The following is a 20,579-nucleotide window of genomic DNA, read 5'->3' as shown; positions in this document are numbered from 1 at the left end:
GCAAAACTATTTCTTTTTCTACCATGAACCAGTCATTTACAATAGCTCTGAAGCTCTGTACTTTAGAAAAGACAGTTGTCTCCCACTAATACCAGGAAAATGTGAAATTATGTATTAATTACAAGACAATATTAGCTATTAGTTGTACATACATCCCCATTTCTTAAGCACAGGAATCACAGTGCTATCATATTGATGACACCAGATCTTGTTTGCTGTTACAAAGCACCAAAATCTACTTCTTAGCCTACAAACTACTACTTTTTACAACCAGCATTTTCATACAACCAGCTGTTTTGGGGGTTTATGTGATTTTGTAGACCCAAATATTGGATGATTTTCCATGCAAGTTTAATTCCAGTCTTGCAATGTTATCAGATATTACTTCAGATATCAGTACTCACAGCTGTCTTCCTAGTGGTGTACACAGAGACTCCTTATAGCAAATGTGAAGTATGTACTTCAAACTCAGACTTTCCAGCCTATGGATGAACTTCAGAGAAACGATGGTTAGTACAGGGGCATTTTCATTTCAGAAACTACAGTATTTACAGAATATTTTAACACAAAGCTTAAGAACACATTGCTAAAACTTTTTGATTGGTTGTGAAAAAGTCAGGCTGGTAAAACTCAAATGATTGTAGCAACTGGCCTGAAAGGCAAGAAGAGATAAATACTGAAATGAATACTACCATTCCAAGGACCAAACCAGAAAAAGGCCTGCAGCAAAGCTTCTTTCCAAGAACAGTCTATTCATACCATTAATTAGCCAATGCCTTATACTAATACTCTGATGTGCAAGACCATCTACTGGTGTATTGATTGCATTTACTTTATAGTGCATCTCTTCCTGTGGTGATATAACCCTTAGCAGTTGTACAGAGCTATCTGGAATAGATGGAATTATGTTATTGAAAAGCTTTCATAAAAAGATGAAACACATAGAACAATTAAGATAGAATGTAAAACAACTTCCCTTTATTCAAATTAAGTTAGCATTTCCTGATTTTGGTCTTCATTGTACAAATAATCTTCTGTGCAAAACAGTTTATAAAATACTAAAAAAAGGGTTTCTATTGTAAAAAAAATAAAGTTTCTAGATATACAGTTACTTTGCACTATAACAAATATTGTCCAGTATTTAACATTTAATTTTTATATTACAATATTCAAGTCATGTAAACCAATGGTCCTACTGGGAAGAAAGCCACTATTCAAACTCAGGTTCACTAGTCATTTGTTCATTATTTTCCTCTTTTCATATCTACATCCTCACACAACTCTGATGACCCATACTTGAATTGCACCCATACCATGAAATTAGACATTGTGCCATTCTTTCTTCCATTAGCAGATCAAAAATACACAGTTGAATGGAAGGTAACAAATCCTGGCAACACACCAGCTACACAGTGCAGTCACAGAAGAACAAGGGTCCCCCAAACGGGATTCGAACCTTGCTGAGAAGCAGTGTAAAGGCAGCCTTGCAGAGGGTTCTGGGCATGTGTACCTTGATTTCTACCAGTATGCAAACAAGCTGGCTTAAACACTAACTCAGATCTCTCTCTATAGCACTGTAATCACAGCACAGACTTATCTTCCACATGAAATGCCTCAAAGAAGTTTTGATTCAGTAACCTGAGTCCTCATTGTTCCAATTCACTTTCATTCTGCAAAGTCTTCATAGCTAAGCCCCAGAGGGTCATGCTGGAGAAGAACGGTCCTTCGTTACTCTTGTATGCAGCAGATGATGTCCGACTGCCTAGTGGATCGTTACAATGACTGTCCAAGTTAACCATAGAGGAACGAATCATGGAAATACTATCAGATTGTAGGGGTTCTTCCGCAGAAGACACATCTACATCTGTGTAAGTGTAAGACGGTGGAGGAGTTTGCTGTGTCTGAGCTTTTGGGAGTTTTGCAGAATCCATACTCAGTTTCTGTTGGTTTGCTGAGTCAGGGTGCTGAATCATTGATCGTAACTTACAGTAAGAATCTGCAGAATTATCAAATTCAGTTGAATTTCCACTTGGACGAATGGGAAATTTAACTGATACTGGTAACAAAGTAACAGACATTTCTTGGCCAAATGAGTCAGAACTCTGAGATTTGTCAAGATCAGGAGTTTCAATCCCTTGCGTAAATTCATCTAGTGAGTTTGGACCTTCATCAGTGGCTTTGCAATGCATTTTCTTGTGCCGCCGCAGAACAGCAGAGCGAGTGAAGCATTTGTTACAAGTTTCACAGGTATAGGGCTTTTCTCCTGTATGAGTCCTCACATGTCTACGCAGGTCACCAGAGCCTGCAAAACATTTCCCTACAAGATAAAAGTGATGTATTTAGAGTTTGTTCCTATTACAAGTGCATAAATAAGTTTTAATTTGAGAAAATATCAAGTGATATGCAATGGTTTGTTCTAATTGTGGTATTTTATTTATCTAAAACAGGTTCAGGCAAGTTCCTTCTATTTTTACAATTCAATTACTTGTTTCTCCTTCTTGACTTAATTTGATGCCTTGTGTTTCTCAACACTTTAGTTTTTGTCTCCAGAGACAGGAATATTCATTAGTATTTGAAAGCTGTGACTGCTTTCAGTTTGTGTCAGTCTTTTGTCAGTCTTGTGTCAACTTTCCAAATAGATTCTTCCAATGAGAACTGCATCATCAAAACCAGTGATGTGTTCATTACAGAGGAACTATTCTCAGACTGCTGATGGACAGAGTTAGCTTCCTGGTTAACTGTGAGCTAACATTATGCAGCAGTCTACTTTGATAGATTCTAGCCAGAGAACTAGTGTTAACACTGTGATTTGTCATTGCTGTAAATATTAAAATATAATAAAACATTCAACTGTTTCTCTATTCTCAGAGCCACATGCTCAAATGATCTCAATTTAATACCACATTGCAATGAAAAAAGTGACTAAAGTTGAATCAAGACAAAGTATAGGAGTGCAACAGAACTCTGGACCAAGTCTAAGGACTATTTTATTTTGATCTACAGGCTACTGAGCAGATTAATTATTGGCATTATTCTTTTCATGCTATTGCCAAGATTATTCTTTTTAAAAGCCATTAAATGGGAAAAGTAAAATTACAAATTTCCAGAGTAATACATGGGGGATTTTTGCATAATGTGAACTAGTTCTTTTGGTCTCTTTATACAAGATTTTTGGTCTCTCAATATAAGATGACCTGGCTAACAGGGAAAGTAATCAAAAGACTATTACAAGACAAGAGGAAAATAAGCCTATTTTAATGTCAGCAAAACAACTGTGTGTTTATTCTTTCATAGCCTGTGTGTCTGTATTTCCTCTCTCTGATGCAAGATCTCCTGATAATTAAAGTTTTTCCTGTTGCCTCAAGACATTTAAAAAAAGACATACTGCAGTTTGACATTGTCATATAATAACCATCTTCCTCCAAAGCTGACTCTTCAGAACATGAATGAACTTATACTGAAATAGCACTTAAGAGCAGGAAAGTAAGTACTATGCAGGATGCTAAGTAACATCAGAGATAAAGATAGACAATGCAATTTCTGGGAACTCTGGTCTATGTTCTGTAAGGATGAATCATTGATCAAAGAGCAATTTTGAGACAAACTGGATGTATGATCTGTCCAGCAGATTTTGAAAACCAGTATTCTTCTGTATGAAGTTTTGATTTTATTCCAGAAGGTGAAGCAAAGGAACAAAAGGTTACTATCAACTCTTTCATTGAATGCGGTTACAGCCAAACAATATTTAATTAAAAAAAAAGGGGGGGAAGAAAGAAAGGAAGAAAAAAAAAGATGATTTCTATTGATAGCCAAGACATATTGAACTTAATTTTCCACCAGAAATGGCAATATTGAACATAAATGATATTTTGAAACAGCAATATAAATCAGTATTTCCATAGCAAAACTGTATGTATCAACACTGCATGTATACATGCAATGTTGATTCCTCTTATTTCTTTTGTGTATTCTTCATTTGAAATTCACTTTTGAATTTATTTGCAACAGTTAAAACAGTTTAGCAAACCAAATGATAAACTGTGAGGCAAACAAGCCAGAAGGCTTTGTGAAAAAACTTTCATAACAAGGTATTCCAATTTAAAATCACTGTGGTTATTTGTTATTTACTGGTACAGTATAGCTTAGGTACCATTTAAAAAACAAACACACACATCAAAAATATGCACAGCAAATCTTACCACATGCTGAACAGCTGTATGGTCTCTCTCCTGTATGCCTAATTCTGTGCTTCACTAATTTTCGTTGCATGTTAAATGACTTTCCGCACTCATCACAGGTGAATACTTTGTCTGCTGTATGGGTCTTTTTGTGCTCCTTTAAATTACTGAAGTTACTAAATCCTAGAAAAATATGTCAAACATTGAGATTAACATGACTCCTCACATTTCAATCAAAAAAACTCCCCAACCCTTAGAGGCAAAAACTTTGGCTTTTACGTACCCCTGCCACAGATATCACACAGATGAGGTTTTTCTCCAGAATGAATAATAATATGACGCTGAACATCACCAGAAGCAGCAAATCTGTAACAGAATATGGAAACCAAATTACTGTCTTTATAAGCCCTTTGTTTTCCTAAGCTGAGTAGCACACAAAAATCAACTATAATAAATGCCTGATGATCTCAGCAAAGATTAAAATCTAAAATACAGACACCCAAATGGATACATCTATTTAAGAAAAATATTCTGAAGCTAGCAGTGTCCATTTAAATCAATGCTATACAAGCAAAAATTGTTCATCATTAATGTTACTACTTTATTCTGCATTTCACTCAGTTTAAATATTAATGCCACTCCTAAATTAATTATTTTGTCGCCTGTTAGCAGAAGGCAGCAATATTTAACACTTTGCTTAAATCTGTCAAGCTTTCCCTACTGCATAATTTCCATAAAATTTAACAAAATATTAAATTACGTGGCAAATAATGGAAAAAAGCTGTTATGGAAAGGTACAGAAATGCAAAATTTATTGTGAATCAGACTGCCCACATACACACAATAGTATGTCCTTAACTAAAGATACTAATACACAAAAAATTAAGTAAGACCACAGACTATATGAATGTGCTGACATGTTTCTCTTGAGACTTGCAACAATACACTTGCATACTTTTATGTATTTTAAACCCATCATTACACATGTAACCCTATCAGCTTTTAATCAAAAAAAAAATCTGCATCCTTAAGTCTTGGCCCTTAGTTTATCATGAAGATGAAAGAAAATATGAACATAACATTTAAATTTTATTAGCTTCATTTTACCACAATCAACAGTTATACTTACCTTTTCCCGCAGATTTCACAAATGTATGGCTTTTCACCAGAATGTCGACGTAAGTGTGTCTGGAGATTACCTGCCTGAAGGGACAATAATTTAAACATTTAAATTCAACTAGCGTGTTGTGGTATACAGATAAAAACAACAATGGGAGCTACCACACTGGCTTTTTATTCCTAGTTTTAAAGCAGTTAAGACTACAAAGCATGTAGATACTGAAGCATTCATAACTAGTATGAAAGACTACTATGTAAATTCCTAATTATGCAATTATACATTGACAATAAAAACAGAAAAAAAGACAAAGAAAGAAAGAAGCCTGGAACCAAACAATGAGGAAAAAGACCTACATTTGAAAACAGATGCAATTAAAACTGAAAAAAATGGACACTATCTAGATTGCATTCAAAAAGAAAGCTTACTAGTAATTTGATTCATTTCAGTCTCCTTTTCCCTGTCCTACAAATAAAATAGCACTACATCAGGATGACTGAATTCACCTATCAGGGGGTTAGAAAGAAAAAAAAAAAAAAGGTAAACATTTTCTCCATGCATACAGAACTCAGAACTAAGCGTTTCAAAGCCATAACTATTTACTCACATCAGAAGGAAATGGCACAAGAAATACAGAAGCAAGCAAACGCAATTACTGGCAGCTACTTCTCCTTATATATCTCCCCCCTCTCCCAGTCTTGTACAGATCAGGCTAGTCTAGCAGGCAAAGCAGATAATGACAACTATACAAATACACCTTGCTAATGCCAACAATTTCTTTAAACCACTAGTTCTTCTGAATAACTAATCCATGGAGACTCCAGTTCTCAAAGCACAAGACAGAGCTAATCTGGACTGAAGAGCTGCAAATGTTCCCGAAAAATGGCGTATACTTCTAGAGTCGGTTTTTACCCCTTTGGCGCTCTTTGTTGGGTAGCTGCCTATTCTAAGTGTAGCTCGAAAGGAACAGTGAGTCCTTTCTACAAGGACAGAAAACTGAGGATGCAAAGATGATCATGACCTCCCTAATCACAGTAAAGCAAAAAAAATGTCATCCTCAGTAATTTCTTCTGACTCCCTTACATATAAATTACATTTAATGATCACTCACTGTAATCATAGTTTATGAAATACCAAAACTAAAGCACTGCAGACACACACAGAGGACAGTATTAAACAAACCACCGTTTGCACATGAAAGAGCTTTCTGTAGCCAATCTATAGAAGCTTTTCAGGCAGAAGTAAGCCTGAACCACTGTCCTCTCAGGCCAGAGTTTGCAATGCTGAAATCCATTCAGGGAGGGGCATCAGGACAGGGCTCAAAGGAATTCACAGAACCGACAGCCCTATTTTTGAGAAGGAGATGGACTAAACTAACTTCTCCATGGAGTAATTTGTGCTTTGCAAAGACAGAGGATTTTTATGCAGAGGTCCATCTGAGAGCGCCAAACAAAAACCAGAACCTTTACCTCCACTCATGCCAGAAAACAAACCATATCATCTGTATTTGAAAGCTATTTTGGATTAAGACAGGGTGTAAATTTGAAGTGCAACAGTTACTCTGAAGTAGCTCCTACCCAGGCATTTTCAGTCTAGAATATAAACATTTTACACAGAGTAGAGAGCAGATCCACTTTTTGACTGTAAGTCTGCAAATATACACAACTCCCCCCTCCTGAGGACACAACCTTGTTATTAACTGTTCAGAGAGAAAAAAAAAAAGATAGAAATATCAGTAACCTGTATTCTTATTATGCTTGTAAGGTGGCAAACTTGGTTAAGGCATAACATGCTGTTTAAATGAAAAAGTAGAAGAGGATTTTTGCTGGCATTTCACTGAAAAGAAAAACAAATATGCTCAGAAGAATCCCCTTACTGATCTTGGTTGCATAGCACTTCTCATAAAATTCAGAGTCTAGAGACCGACCTGCTAGACTGCTTCTATTACAGTTTGCACCTGGCATGTTCTAAAGTGAAAGAACTAATGCGTATCATCCCCCAAAAGCAGCTCTGCAGAAGAAGGTAGTCAGGAGATGAGGCCTGATGCACAGCAACACTAGCAAGGAAAGCATCACATAGCAACAGGCTGTGTGCTAGGAGTAAGGAAGATGAAGCTTTGGATGTACAAAAGGCCCCCTTTTCTCAAAAAATCAAAGACATTTGTAGTTATTTGTTCCAGACTATGAGCTCCTGTTTCAACTTCCCCTGCTTTCTTCGTTTTCTGCTTCACGTTGCATCACAGGGAACATCAGTTAAACTCAACAGGAGCTGACCTACTAGGCACAGCAGTGGGATTGTCTCAAAAACACAGGGCACGAAAGCTTACAGACGACAAGTGTTACTATTTCTGTGTTTGTAGCCTGAGAAGATAAACATGGAACATGATCAGAAATGGTCTTTTAAGCAGAAAGTACTTTCTAGTAGGTGGAGCCTTACTTTATCTACGTAATGAGAAAGAAAGCATCTCAGCGGTATGCAAGTTCCCTTCTATGACCGGCGAAAAATTGTAACATGCAAGCTGAACGTTATGGCTCATATTTTGGAAGTGTCAGTATTGTCCATTACTATTTATCTACCTATACCTTCAGACAACTGAGGGAAGGGAAGCTGTTTAAGGATGTTTAAAAGACATGAATTTCTTTTCTTTTCTTTTTTTTTTTCTTTTAAACTAAAGAGAAGCAATGCATGTTTTATGAAGACTGTCATAGACTCTATGCGAAGCTTTTTTATTCCCTCTCCCCCACAGGAATAACCAAGGCTTCAAAATACCACTCCATTTGCCAAAAGTACTTTTCATGCAATTCAGTCATGGAAAATATCCACTTCTCCCCTTCTAATAACTAGAAGTTCAGTCATCAAAATGAATGAAAATGCTATACGAAATGGCTAAGAAGCAGACCCAGCTTTGCTCACAAGGGCTTGATAAGCACGATGCAACAGTGTTGCTCACTGCATGTAGTGTTATGTTCACACTCAGAGACAGAGTGGAGTGTGCAACTGCACCAGATCCACGGGTCAAAGTCCCACTGGTGGACTGCAAAACTGGGGAAAAGGCAAGCACAAGCACCGGTGCGTGCTTGGACAAAGACCCCATGAACCTATTCCGTAAGCCAAGACCAATAAAAAAAGACCAAAGTTATTCAACGACAATTATTAAACAATCTTAGTATTAAAATATGTACCTGTCTAGTGTCTTGCCAAAGTTAGGCGCAAATATTCCAACCCAGAAAATCAAAACAGAAGTAGAAATTTTGGAAACATAAGTGAGATAATTAGGCACCAAATCTGTAGAACTACCAATGAATTGCTGTATCTTGAGCACTAAGTAAGCATTGGAAGACAAATTAAGATAGCTAAGGCTTAGGGCCTGCGTACGAAAAGGGAATTTCAAGAGGGTTTTTTTTTTTTTTTTTGTGAAATATAGCTGAGTTTTCTAACTTAAGATAGACCCTGCTGAAAATTTCTTCTACAGATGAAAATGGAGCCCAATTATACAGATGCAATTTTTTATCTGACTTTCAAAAAATACGCTTCATTTTTGCCATTTAGGAAGACAAACTGTATTACGAATATGTCAAATTATATAAAATTCTAACCTGTATTTGTTTCAGACATTTACGTGAAAATGCTATTCACAACACATCCCTAAGCATAAGGCAAAAGCACAGTCTGAGAAGGCATGCTCTCTATTTTTAAATACAGTTGTGGCTCTATATAGCTAAACATTCACTGGAAGATAAAAATACGTAACAGACATCTGAGGGTGGACAGACTCAAAGGTACAAAACACGTCAAAGAAATCTAAAACATTACATTTTATATTTTCAAGTGACATATTTAAATATTTTTATCTGTAAAGTCAGGTCTGTCTGAGCAAAAACATCTAATCTATAGATCTGAAACCATCCAAGTTTTAGAATCAATACATAGATGCATTTCATTTTCAAGTGTAAGTACCATAAAATAAAATATTCCCACCTGTGAGAAGTGTTTCCCACAAATGTTACATTCAAAAGGTTTCTCACCTAAAAGGAGAAGAAACAGAACATAGAACTTCTAATAGTTGCAATTGAATACAAATGTTTCAATTTGGTATGCTTCCTTTTAAAATACATAATGTAAAAGTACAGATATCCTCAAAAGGACACTTACCCATGTATTTAAGGGGAAATTTAAGAGGGAAGTTCTGCATTTAGCATTAAACTTTTAAGGTAGAGTTGCTTAGAAACAGAATTTATGCTTCAGAAAAGTCAGTAGAAGAGTTCCGATATGAATGGGAATGTTCTGTAATTTTTTAAAATATTTTCTTCCAAAAGGAAGAAGCATAGAGTAGATGACAGGGCTATACTGCAGTATAACGAAAACTATGGAAAGTGCATTAGTTTTTCCACTTGTATACACAAAGGCCCTCCCTCAAAAACAATCTGGAATGCAGTCAAGCTAATTTGAAAGGATTCTGTTCCTCTGCTCATCATATACCATACATGTCTGATCAGCATGTAACTATTCACTTCCAACAAATACATTTGCTTTAAAATTCTCAGTTATCCTGTATAACCATACTTGATAATTAACCCAAGTATTTTGCTCCAAGAACTCTGAATTTATATAAAGCTGCTATTCTTGAATCTCCAAAAAACATTTGCTTCTTTGAGAAGCTTTACAAAAAGCTAGTGGCAACCCACTTTAGTTTTTGAAAATTACTTTACTCTGTCTAGAATTTGACTGCACAGTGCTTTAATTCTCTGTCAGTTTGAAATAAATATTTTTGAATTGCTTTTTCCCTCCAGAGTATTTCATAAAGATCATTTCTTCACTACATTGTTCTTGGTTTACTGATTTTTACACTGTTGATAAAATCTCTGTGCATCTGCTCAAATGTTCAAAAAATGCTCAATTACTACTGGAATCAGTGACAATCAGATTTCTATGGATATTCTCATGAGTCTGTCTATGCTTTAAAAGCACATACATACTTTATCTGGCCCAAAGGCACAGAGAAGCTAAAGAACTAGTGTAAGGCACTGCAATTTAAATGCAGTTATTTCCAGGAGGAAAAGAAATCTTGGACTGTGTTTCAGGTTGGTGGTAATTTAAAACATGTCTAAATAGTTTTATTTACTTCTTTTTAAAATCATTTTCCTGATTTTATACAACCTCTCTTGGCCATTTCTAGCTTTATTTTCCAGCAAGTATTATCTCTAAACCAGTACTCCTCCTCCATTCCTTTAAGTGTTAAGAGCACCACTCACAATATTCAAGTGTTTAAGTTCCATTTTCCATTCCTCCTGTCAAATACAGACAATGCTGTTTAAACACATTTCAGGATCAAGGACTCTTAGATTTTTTCTGATTTCTAACCTCTTTTTCTAATTTCTTGGATCAATTCTCTTTGATTTTGAACCCCAAAATGAACATTGGCAGCTATACAGCTTCACAGAGAGATAGCAATCTCCCAGCTATTCTAGCAGCTTGAGCCTAAATCTACTTTTTCTACTCATTAAAGAATGGAAATTCTATGGCAGTTTCAAGAAAGCTTTTATTCGATTAAAAATAAAAATTAAGAAAACAATAACTCAACTATAAAAAATACACAGGCTTGATTTTGTTATGGCTTTAAAGGCACAAAACACTAAATTCTGGTACTGACAGCACAACCATAAATGGAACAAACAGGGAGCCAGGTCTTTTGGCAACTGGGAAGGCTTTTGACAACCCTAAAAGCATAGGGGTAATTTGGAATGGAGGATGAAAATCTTTACTGGCAATTTCTGCAAAAATGATCTACACCAAAAAGTTACTGTTGACAGAGACTATCATCTGAACGAAATCCACCGTGACGTAACTGGAGGGGGAGAGAGGGAGGGAATTGGACGCTCTAATTCCTGAAAACTACTATCATAGGTTACATGCATTCTCATTATAACAGTACTGACATACATTGTCTTTATTTCAGACAGTTAGATTTTTTCCCCCTTGATAAAGATAAAATTAAGCTTTGTTTGTAAAAGAAACATCAAATTAGTTCCAGGAGAACAATTCTGCATCTGCATACAATTCCAAACCACCTGGCACACCAAGTATCCTGTTGCAGGAATGAATTCCAGCAGAAATACCAAATTACTCAAGCGCTTTAGCTTCCCTCAGGTGCAGTGAGGCTAATTGCTTCCTGAGCTGTATTAATAAGAGTGCAGCCAGTAGGGCAAGGAGATGATTCTTCTCTGTTCATCACTCGTGAGAGCACATCTGGAGTACTTTGTCCAGTTTTGGCCTGCCCAGTACAGGAGAGAGACTGACATACTGTAGCAAGACCAGTGGAGGGCCACCAGGATAGTTAGTGCTCTGGAGCACATATGATGTATGAAGAGAGGCTGAGAAAAATTTGGTTTTTTGACCCATGAGAAAGCTAAGGGGAAGTCTTACAGCTGTCTAAAACTATCCAATGAGAAAACAGAAGGAACCAGATTCTTCCTGAAGGTGCACACTGGTAGGACAAGAGGCAACAGGCAAGCTGGAACATGGGAAATTCTGAGTAGATATAGGGAAAATTTTTTCATCATGTGTATGATCAAACACTAGAACAGGTTGCCTGGAGAGGTTGTGGATACTCCATCGCTGGAGATATTCAGAACTTGACTGGACAAGGTCATAAATGACATGACCTAACTGGACCTGCTTTGAGCAGAGGGTTGGACAAGATAACCTCCAGAGGTCGCTTACAACCTATATTATTCTATGACTCTAAGCCTGATGTTATATTCCTAACCAAAACCCTATCCAAGACCAATAGTCTCACAAATCTTCTCAACAGCAATTGAGAAATTTGGGAAAAGAAAAAAAAAAAGTAACTGAACTACACTGAAGAGCATGCTTAAACCAACATCCGAGGAACTTTACTTTTGAACCCTTGCTCTTCCTTCTATTTTTGAACTTCTGTTGCACCCTTCTTGTTCAATACATCCTGCAAGAAGAGATGAAGAGATATGAAGATAAGGTGCACGGTAATGGCGCCAAAGCTAATGTATTTGACCTGGAGTGCTCTAGTTTCAGTGGAGAAAGGCCGGAAGGCAATAGTGGTGTTCCTGGGGAGGTCAGGAGAGAGACCCAGCAAGGCATGGAATACTTGCAGCTTACTCAAGCAAAGCTCACAATGAAAAGGTTGAGGATCCCTGGTATATCACATCACAGCGTAGCTTAGCTCCCAGCTTTTTCCATCCTATTAACAGTGTTCTTTCCACTTCTTCTTTACTAAGCATTCACTGAAAATATTTTTTTTAAAAGAATAACTATATGTTATTGGGGAGGACACTAACTAGATGTTACTGGGGAAGAGTGACATATTTGCTTCCCTTTTTTTGTACAGAATCTGCCACAGTAGTTGATCTAATGAAAACAAATTCTAACCTCCAGTCAAGCCTGAAATCAATCTTACAATCCATCAAATAACTTGTATTTAGAGATTCTTTTAAATACCCAGTAGAAACTTAATTAAACCAGCGAACCCACCCAGAATGTCTGTGCTTCACACAGGCAACTTAATCAATCCAACTATGTTAACCTGTAAATGCTTTAGTAATCCTAGTGTTCAGGGACAGAGAATTTCCTATGTTTTCCTTACAACCAGGCAACCTAAGCACTTATGTTGAAAGGGTTGTCATTTATGGGCTAAGAACTGGCTTTCTGATGTGAAAAGTCCTTGTGAGTACCTGACTTCCTTCATCTGTTCACCAAACCCAGACTTAGAGGACCTTCATATGCACTGTAACACTTATATGCTTGCTTACTCTTTTACTCAGTTGTAGAAAATGAATATTTTTAAAGAAAAGTGATCAGATAGTAATTTGTGATATTTAACGATGCTTTCTGAAGTGATGGTTGGAATGATGGAAATGGTTCTGATGATATACTAAGTTATTACTTAACTAGCAGTATACCTAATATTAGTGATACAGATGTGCCCTGTGTCTTCAGCTATAGATCATTCCTCCATTAACATCCTACTCACTTATACAGTTCACTCTGATTTTTCAAGTATTTTTTGCACCAGTTAGATACTTAAAAACAAATAAGCAAGATCCAAAAATAACAGGCAAGCAAACAAGCATGTCCAGTCATATTCTTGCCTCAATTTTCCTATCCTTCTTTGATGTGCTCCTTATTAGTTAAACCTATGTTGTTAAATTTTGTCAGTTTAGCACACGTGGCATTCAAGTCTGGAATTTTTGGAAAACTACTGGAAGAACACAGCTTATCGAAACTGGCATGGAATTCCTGGATCCAATCTAAATTCTGATTAGTAGGGAGAAGGACAGCAACAACAATAAAAAAATATCCAACTCTAGGATCAGTTTTCTTACACTCTGTATAACTAAGCTAATTATGTGTTCTTATCAGGCAGTCCTGGGGAACATAAACATCTGCTAGAGCTCAAGTGGAGTGGAACCATATGTAAATATACACACCTCAAACAAGAATAGAGAAATGAATTGTAACAAATCTAATTAATCATGCAAAGTTATTGCAACCCTTTTCCTCTTTTTCCATTTCCTAAACTGGTAAGTGTTTGCTGGTCACGCTGCGTCTAAAAAATGAAAATTGTAAAACTCTTCCAACAGGGCCATAGTCTGTTTTCTCTGCAAAGTTTATTACAGTCCTCTCCTCTCATCCTTGTTAAGTTATAACATATTACATGAGGTTCAAAATTTAGTTTACCTCTTCTAAAATTGTTTTAAATGGTTTATCGGACTCAAAAAACATACAATAATTAAGTCCATCACCCAGGCAACATACTTGTAAAAAAGCAAGTAATTTAATGGGCACCAGAACTCATGAAATACAAATTCTTTCCAATGATAAAGATGTCTAAAGAAGTGCAAATTCTACCAAGTTACTCACAGCTGGGGTACTGATAAGGTCCCCCTCTCATGTACGTTCTCTGGCACAAACTCATGTTTTACAGATTTCAGTTTCTCCCTCAGCTGGGGCTCCTCTAGATGCTCTATCTGATCACCAATTTTCCTGAAACTTGTAGGAAATTAAAGTGTACCTGTTGATGTTGGTTAAAATCAGATAACAGACATAAAAAATATTAGAAGGAGGAGGGGGTGGAGGAAAGAGATACATATGCACAAAAAGTGCAAACGTATATGCCTCTCTTCCACAGAAGGCCAAACAAACAAACAAAAAAGTAGTACTATTAGTAATGCAAACATACAGAAGCACTCAGAGATACTGAGTGAAAACTTCTGGAAACTGATGCAAAATGTTCATATTTTCAGTTTTTTTTTTCCCACTAGTAAGATGGAAAAATAAATTCTTGACACTAAGGATCAATTAAGAAAAGAAATTAGTGTCTGCTAAGAGGGATTCATACTTACTTTCAAAATACTCACACATGTATGCTCCTTTGCAAAGTGATGTTTACTTAAAAATATCAACCAGTTATTCATGAATTATGTCATCTCAAGGACTTGGAATCAACTGTGTTACTTGAATAGCTAAGATACCTTTAAGATGCCTTTACTAAAAGACATAGCTAAAGCTGTAGAACTATAATAAAACATGCTGGTTAAACTCATCAAACAAATTAGTTAACTCAGAGATAGATTGGGTTTTATTTTTTCACTAGAATAAAAAGATATTTAACAATATTTGCTGTTTTTAGAAATAAATCTATGCTAGGTTTAAAAACAAAGTTGCCTGTAAGTTTTTAAAACAAAATAAATTCAAAATCCCCATCCTCTGTATAGCCTGCTTGTCTGCAAGAGCATTACTTTCTAGGGGAAAAAAAAACCATGAAAGCCGTTCACACTAGGAAAAAAACTGTAAATTAATTACACAGTAAATTTCTACCACTTAAAAAGAGACCATGAGCCATCCTTAACCACTTCTATCCTACAACAAGCTTAGTTCTCTCTGATGATATATACATCTCCAAGATTTGTAGTGTCTTTTTCTGGCCATTTACTCTTTTCATGGTTATACATCTTGGAGTCCTGGGCAAACTGGCTAGCACTGCCTCTTCTAAATGCAAGATAAAGATACTACATTTTCATCGAAATATCACACAACATTCCTTGAAAAAGAACCCTGAAAAAAAGGGAAAATTTTTAATACAAATAAAGCTGTAAGCTAAACTGCACTCAATCTTGCAGTCTGTTTTCCTATATGGTTATTCATAAAGAAATATTTTTGCAAGCTGATCTGTAATCAGCAGCTCTCAATCAAGAAACATTCCAAGATATCCTCTTTAATTCAAGTGTTTGGTCTGCAGACAAATAACTGTACCTGTATGAGACCGTTTATGGAGCTCCAAATTGCTTGGATGTTTGAAAGCCTTCCCACACAATTCACAAGCATATTGCCTCTGCGACTGAAGAGTCTGTGATTGCCCTTCTTGTTCCAAAGGGCCTTGAGATCTTTCCATTTCAACAGTTTGCTCAAAATTCTCAGAATTACCTAGATCTTCAGTTTCTTTTTCTTCAGTAACTCTGACATTTGTCATTGCCGTGGTACTTTCATTTACAGATTCAGTTACTCTTGTTATTGTATTGTCATCTCTTTTAGGCTCAGGTGGCTGCTCTGCAGACTTCTGAGATCTTAGAAAATTTAACTTTTTGAGGTGTATTGCTTTTTTCAGCCGCATCTGCTTGGTGGGCTGTGAAAGTGTGCTTTCTGAACCTTGGTCTGGAGCAGCTTCATTCAAGGACTGAACCAGAAAGTTTGATGGTAAATGATCAGAGGTTTCCAGAATACATTCAGAATGATTGACTGTACAAGAATTATTCTCTGCTGTGTTTATTTCTGTAGATGCATTGTAAGAAAAGGATTGTTCTGTTATTCTCTCATGATTAGAGCAAGCATTTTGCTTGTAGAACTGTTTACTATAAAAGTTGCGTAGTTTATAATAGTAATTTGGCTGTTTAAAAGGAAGCTCTGTGCAGCTGCCATCTAAGGAGTCATGTGGCTGTTTCTGTACATCACCTGAGGGTGCGTGAAGATTAACAGAATGTGAACCATGAGAATGGTGGTCAATCAAGGCTTTATTAGCTTGCGTGTCAGATGAACATTCATGCAATAGGTTTGTTCCATAACTGTCATTGGCACAGCTGGAATCTGTAGTCAAAGTACTTTGCAGAGAGAATATGCTATTACAAGGCATGCTGGCTGGCTGTTCAATGGCTGTAGAAGATTTTAGAAAGGTGTGGCAAATGTTCAGCACATTTTGCACTTGGAGACACTGTGCAATATCCAACATAGCTTGTACGTTGTCCTGGCTAAGATCCAGGTGAGAAGTGTACATGAAGTCCAAGATTTGGCCTATCCCACCTACATTTTTAATGTCCAAGTGAAAGACATCATTCTTCTGGCCTGAAGAATTCTGAAAAAGGGTCCTGATGAAATAAGGCAGAGTTCTTTATAGTAGTCAAACACATACACTAACAATTCACACAGACTTTTATATTAAAAGAAACAAGCATGGACTGCCCAGGATGAACCAACAACATACACTATATGCTCTTCTCTAAATCGCTGCTGCAGCAGAACTCAAAACTGCTCAAATATTTGCCTTATACTAATAACCCTATACTATTACACTGGCCCAAAGTAAAAATCTTTTCTAAAACTCTAATTGTCTGTTTTTTACTGTTGTGAAATCACACCCTAGGACTTGCAGTTTCCCATCCGATGTTCTTTACGTATGGGATGCAATGGTATATTTACAGACCATTTGCAAAAGTTAATTGAGTCGGAATGGTGTTTTCACCTCCCTCATGGCAAACGAATGAGAACATGAAAAATTTTCTAGTAAGAAGGAGAAAGACAGACCTCAAAGTCAGCAATATTAAAGTGTTCTCCTCTGGCAACTGAGCTTTTCCATCAAGCGTTACCAGTAAACCTTATTAAAGATTGTCCATTAGCTCTGCCTGTGCAAGTAGGCAAGAGGATGATAATAGTGAACAAGAGGATGGCAATATTTTCAAACTCTTCTGGCATATTCAGAAAAGTATTACTCTACTGGTATTGAATAAGAACCAGTAAAAGAATACTGAAGAATATAGGTACATAAGCCTAGAAGAGCAGTCCAACCAATCCCCACAGAATTGAGTCCTTAAAGTATCTGAATTCAGAAAACTTATTATTTGACATAAAGTATTCCTAGTGTCAGAGGTGTACTTCTTCATATGCATAACCAGTCCTAGACCGAGTAGCTTGGTACCTTGCCTTAGTCACCAACTCTTTCACCAGAACCCCCAGTCTCTAACCTGGTACTCCCACAAAAAGGATATATAAACAGGCTCAGGTTATTCCTATGTGGCTATTTTCCTGCACAAAAAAATGCCCTCGGCTTGATTAGCCCTCTTCTTAGGTAATTCTCCAATTAGGTTTTCTTTAAAGGTGAACACAATCTCAATGAGCTCTAAATCTTAAGCAAATGGGAGTCTAGGCTTAAGCTTTAAAAATACAGGGTTTCAGAGGTATCCCTGTACTTAATGTATCCTATCCTCATCCTTGCATGCCACTCTGAAGCCAGTGCACATATTCAAATTCTTCCACAAATCCAGCCCATGCTATCTATATTAAAACCAGAACTACAGTAAGCATACCTGGGTTGAGAGTCTAAATGAATTAGTCACCTATGTCCCACAGAATTTTAATACTAGTTGAGTGCCTAATTCTCTTCTACTACTTTGAAAATTCAGCTCAAGGTCTTTAAGCATAAATCCACTTCATCATCAGGATTACAACACTATAAGAGAAAAAAATAAAATCAACCTGTTTCCTTTTTTCCCTGGTAGCAATACAAAAATTTTTTTCTTCCATTAGAATTGGCAGTCAAGCTTTAGATATGCTTCAACAAGCAAGGTCTAAAAAGCTTCAATATCTTCCAATTTACTCCCAACTAAGGTAAACACTAAGTTAGGTAACCCAACATCCCAAAATACTTGAGTGTAGACTGTGGGGCCATAGCACGGGGAAAGAAATCAGTGACATTGCTTCATAGGCCAGCTGTATACTTTAAAACACAGACACAGTCTCTGTAAGAATTAGTTCTAAGTAGAAATTCAATATTTACACCTATACTCAAATTTTATTTTTGGACACTATCAAACAGAAGAGGATAATGTGAATTGTTTCATCCAATAAATCCCTTATGTGGCTTTGCTCACACAGTACCATGCTCCTTATAAACTATCATCTTTTTATACTAAAATACTAGCTGCAGGTCCACACCAGAATCCATTATACAATGCACTGTAAACAAGTAATGAAAAAGACAATTCCAAAGCCCAACAGTTCAGCAGTTAACTAGATATGTCCAGAAAATAAATTAGGATGACATCAATTCTTAAATTAGGCAAAATACAAGATACAGATTTATCTCTGGCCAAGCAATTTATTTTTTCCCTTTAAACTCTAATAGTTATTGTAGTCTGTAAATAGCAGAAAAAATAACGTTCTTGGAGATAAACTCAACCGATAGCATTCAGTTCATTAGTAGAAAACTTTTCTACTACATACCTGAAATATTGACTGAAAGCAGCTAATACATTTTTGTGTGCTTTAAAGCAGACACCTTTTACCACCAACATGCAGTCACAGAGAAGACCCTGAATACGCTGTTCATGTAGCTGCTGGAGAAGATGACAACTATGGCTAGCAACAGTGTCCATGCTAGATAATCACGTAAGTTACCTACAATGAAATAAAATGCTCAGATGAATTTTTAATATTGAATTGCAAAATAAATTTAGAATATGAAGAACATTTTTACAATTTCCTTTTGCTCTCAAGGGAAACAGACTTCAGTTTAGAGCTTCAACATGAGCTGTAATGACATTTGTCTGTTTTAAAGATGAATCACAGTACTGCTCACCACTGGAAACAAAGCAGGAAGTATCGGAATATAGGAAATATTGTTTTTAATGAAGTTTTGCCTATTACAGTGAGCTTCTGCAAAAAATATTTGCTAATGGTGCTGCCAATAAACTGAACTCTGTAACCACAAAAAAGCAATTTAGATGTCATTGACAAGATTTAGATTCTCAGGCAAAAACATACCAGACCTACAAGATAAACAGTAAAGAAACATTTGCAGAGAAAAACCTCCATTTCTTCATCTAAACAGAAATGGGAAAACTTTGTGGTATAATTATTTATATCAAACTCTTTGCTGCTGTAGCTACACACATTTTCCACGTGGATCTTATTCATTAGAAAAATTAGTATGGTAATTTTTGATTTAATAAGACATAAAATTTCTTTTGAAAGCCACTTTCTGAACAGGTTGAAAAGAAAACAACAAACACCTTATTCCCACAAAACACATATTTACATTCTACACTTCCATATTTTAAAGAAAGTAGAAGGCGACTCTCCTCTCCTCCATCCTTGTGAATGCGAGAGGAAGACTCCAACTATCTGAACAATTAGCAGTTATATTTTTCAGTTAATCAATGAAGCAGGAAAACTACCTTGGGTTAAACATGGGAAGAAAGTGGTTATTCCATTCTCAATTCTGACAAACACTAAAGGCTCCAGATTTTAACTCAGTCTGCACAACTGCAACTCGTTTTCTCCAATTCTGTTAGGACACACTATTACAAATGCTATTACATTGTACTTTTTTCCTACTGTACATTTACTCCTGTCGTACCTTTTACCAGATTTAAAATAAGTAAGTCACACCTGTCTGCTGGAAAACTCCTTTATTCGTGCAAGTCTCCCATTACAAAGGGTCTCACAAGTACTTTCACAACCTGTGACTTCAGGCTTCCTCTCCCCGGCAGCCAGGTGGAGAAGGCCCGGGCACGCTCCTGAGCTGCGCCCAGGCACCGGTAACCCCGGCAGAGCCGCTGGTTATGCTTAAACCGCTCCAAGCTGCCCTCGCTCTCGCCTGGGCAAAGCTCGGTCTCGGACGTGCTGCATCCGGCAGCGGAGCCGAGGGCGGCTTTGCCTCGGAGGGGGGCGAGGGGGGAAGAGGGCTCTGCCCCGAGAGCAGCCGGAGGCCGAGGAGACCCCGCAGAGCCGGTAACGGGCTCGCAGCGGCCGCGGTGGCGGGGGGGCCGGGGACCGAGCGCGGCCGCCGAGGCGGGACAGCGGCCGCAGGGCCCCCGCGGCGGGGCAGGAGGCGGGCTGCCGCCGCCCGAGGCGGGACAGCGGCCGAGGGGAAAGAGCCGGCCCGGGTCAGCCCAGCGCTTACCGGCTCCTGCCGCCTCCCTGCTCCATCCCCGCCCGGTGCCGGCGCCAGCCCCGCCGTCCGTTGGCCCGGCGCTTCCGCC

At 37.3% G+C, this 20,579-nt stretch overlaps 1 protein-coding gene across 4 annotated transcripts; it reads right to left on the bottom strand.

The window, feature by feature from the left end:
- Positions 1 to 956: 956 nt before the first annotated feature.
- On the bottom strand, positions 957 to 20,577 carry ZBTB49 (zinc finger and BTB domain containing 49). Of its 4 annotated transcripts, none has more exons than XM_064511432.1 (8): positions 20,501 to 20,577; positions 18,820 to 18,993; positions 15,583 to 16,688; positions 9,274 to 9,320; positions 5,308 to 5,381; positions 4,462 to 4,544; positions 4,200 to 4,361; positions 957 to 2,317 (listed from the first exon to the last, which is right to left on the bottom strand). In XM_064511432.1, the coding sequence occupies exons 2-8, from the start codon at positions 18,969 to 18,971 to the stop codon at positions 1,647 to 1,649; spliced, it is 2,295 nt and encodes a 764-aa protein (XP_064367502.1). In that variant the 5' UTR covers positions 18,972 to 18,993; positions 20,501 to 20,577; the 3' UTR covers positions 957 to 1,646. The 4 variants fall into 4 exon arrangements, with proteins under 4 accessions (XP_064367502.1, XP_025977800.2, XP_025977802.2 ...); XM_026122015.2 differs by lacking the exon at positions 20,501 to 20,577 and adding an exon at positions 19,987 to 20,436; XM_026122017.2 differs by lacking the exon at positions 20,501 to 20,577 and adding an exon at positions 17,904 to 18,046 and having other exon boundaries at positions 18,820 to 18,958.
- Positions 20,578 to 20,579: the final 2 nt, after the last annotated feature.

The sequence above is a fragment of the Dromaius novaehollandiae genome, chromosome 4, assembly GCF_036370855.1.
Source record: "Dromaius novaehollandiae isolate bDroNov1 chromosome 4, bDroNov1.hap1, whole genome shotgun sequence".
Classification (NCBI taxonomy): Eukaryota; Metazoa; Chordata; class Aves; order Casuariiformes; family Dromaiidae; genus Dromaius; species Dromaius novaehollandiae.
Note: the sequence above shows the minus strand (reverse complement) of the source record. Positions and strands in the feature narration are given on the sequence as shown.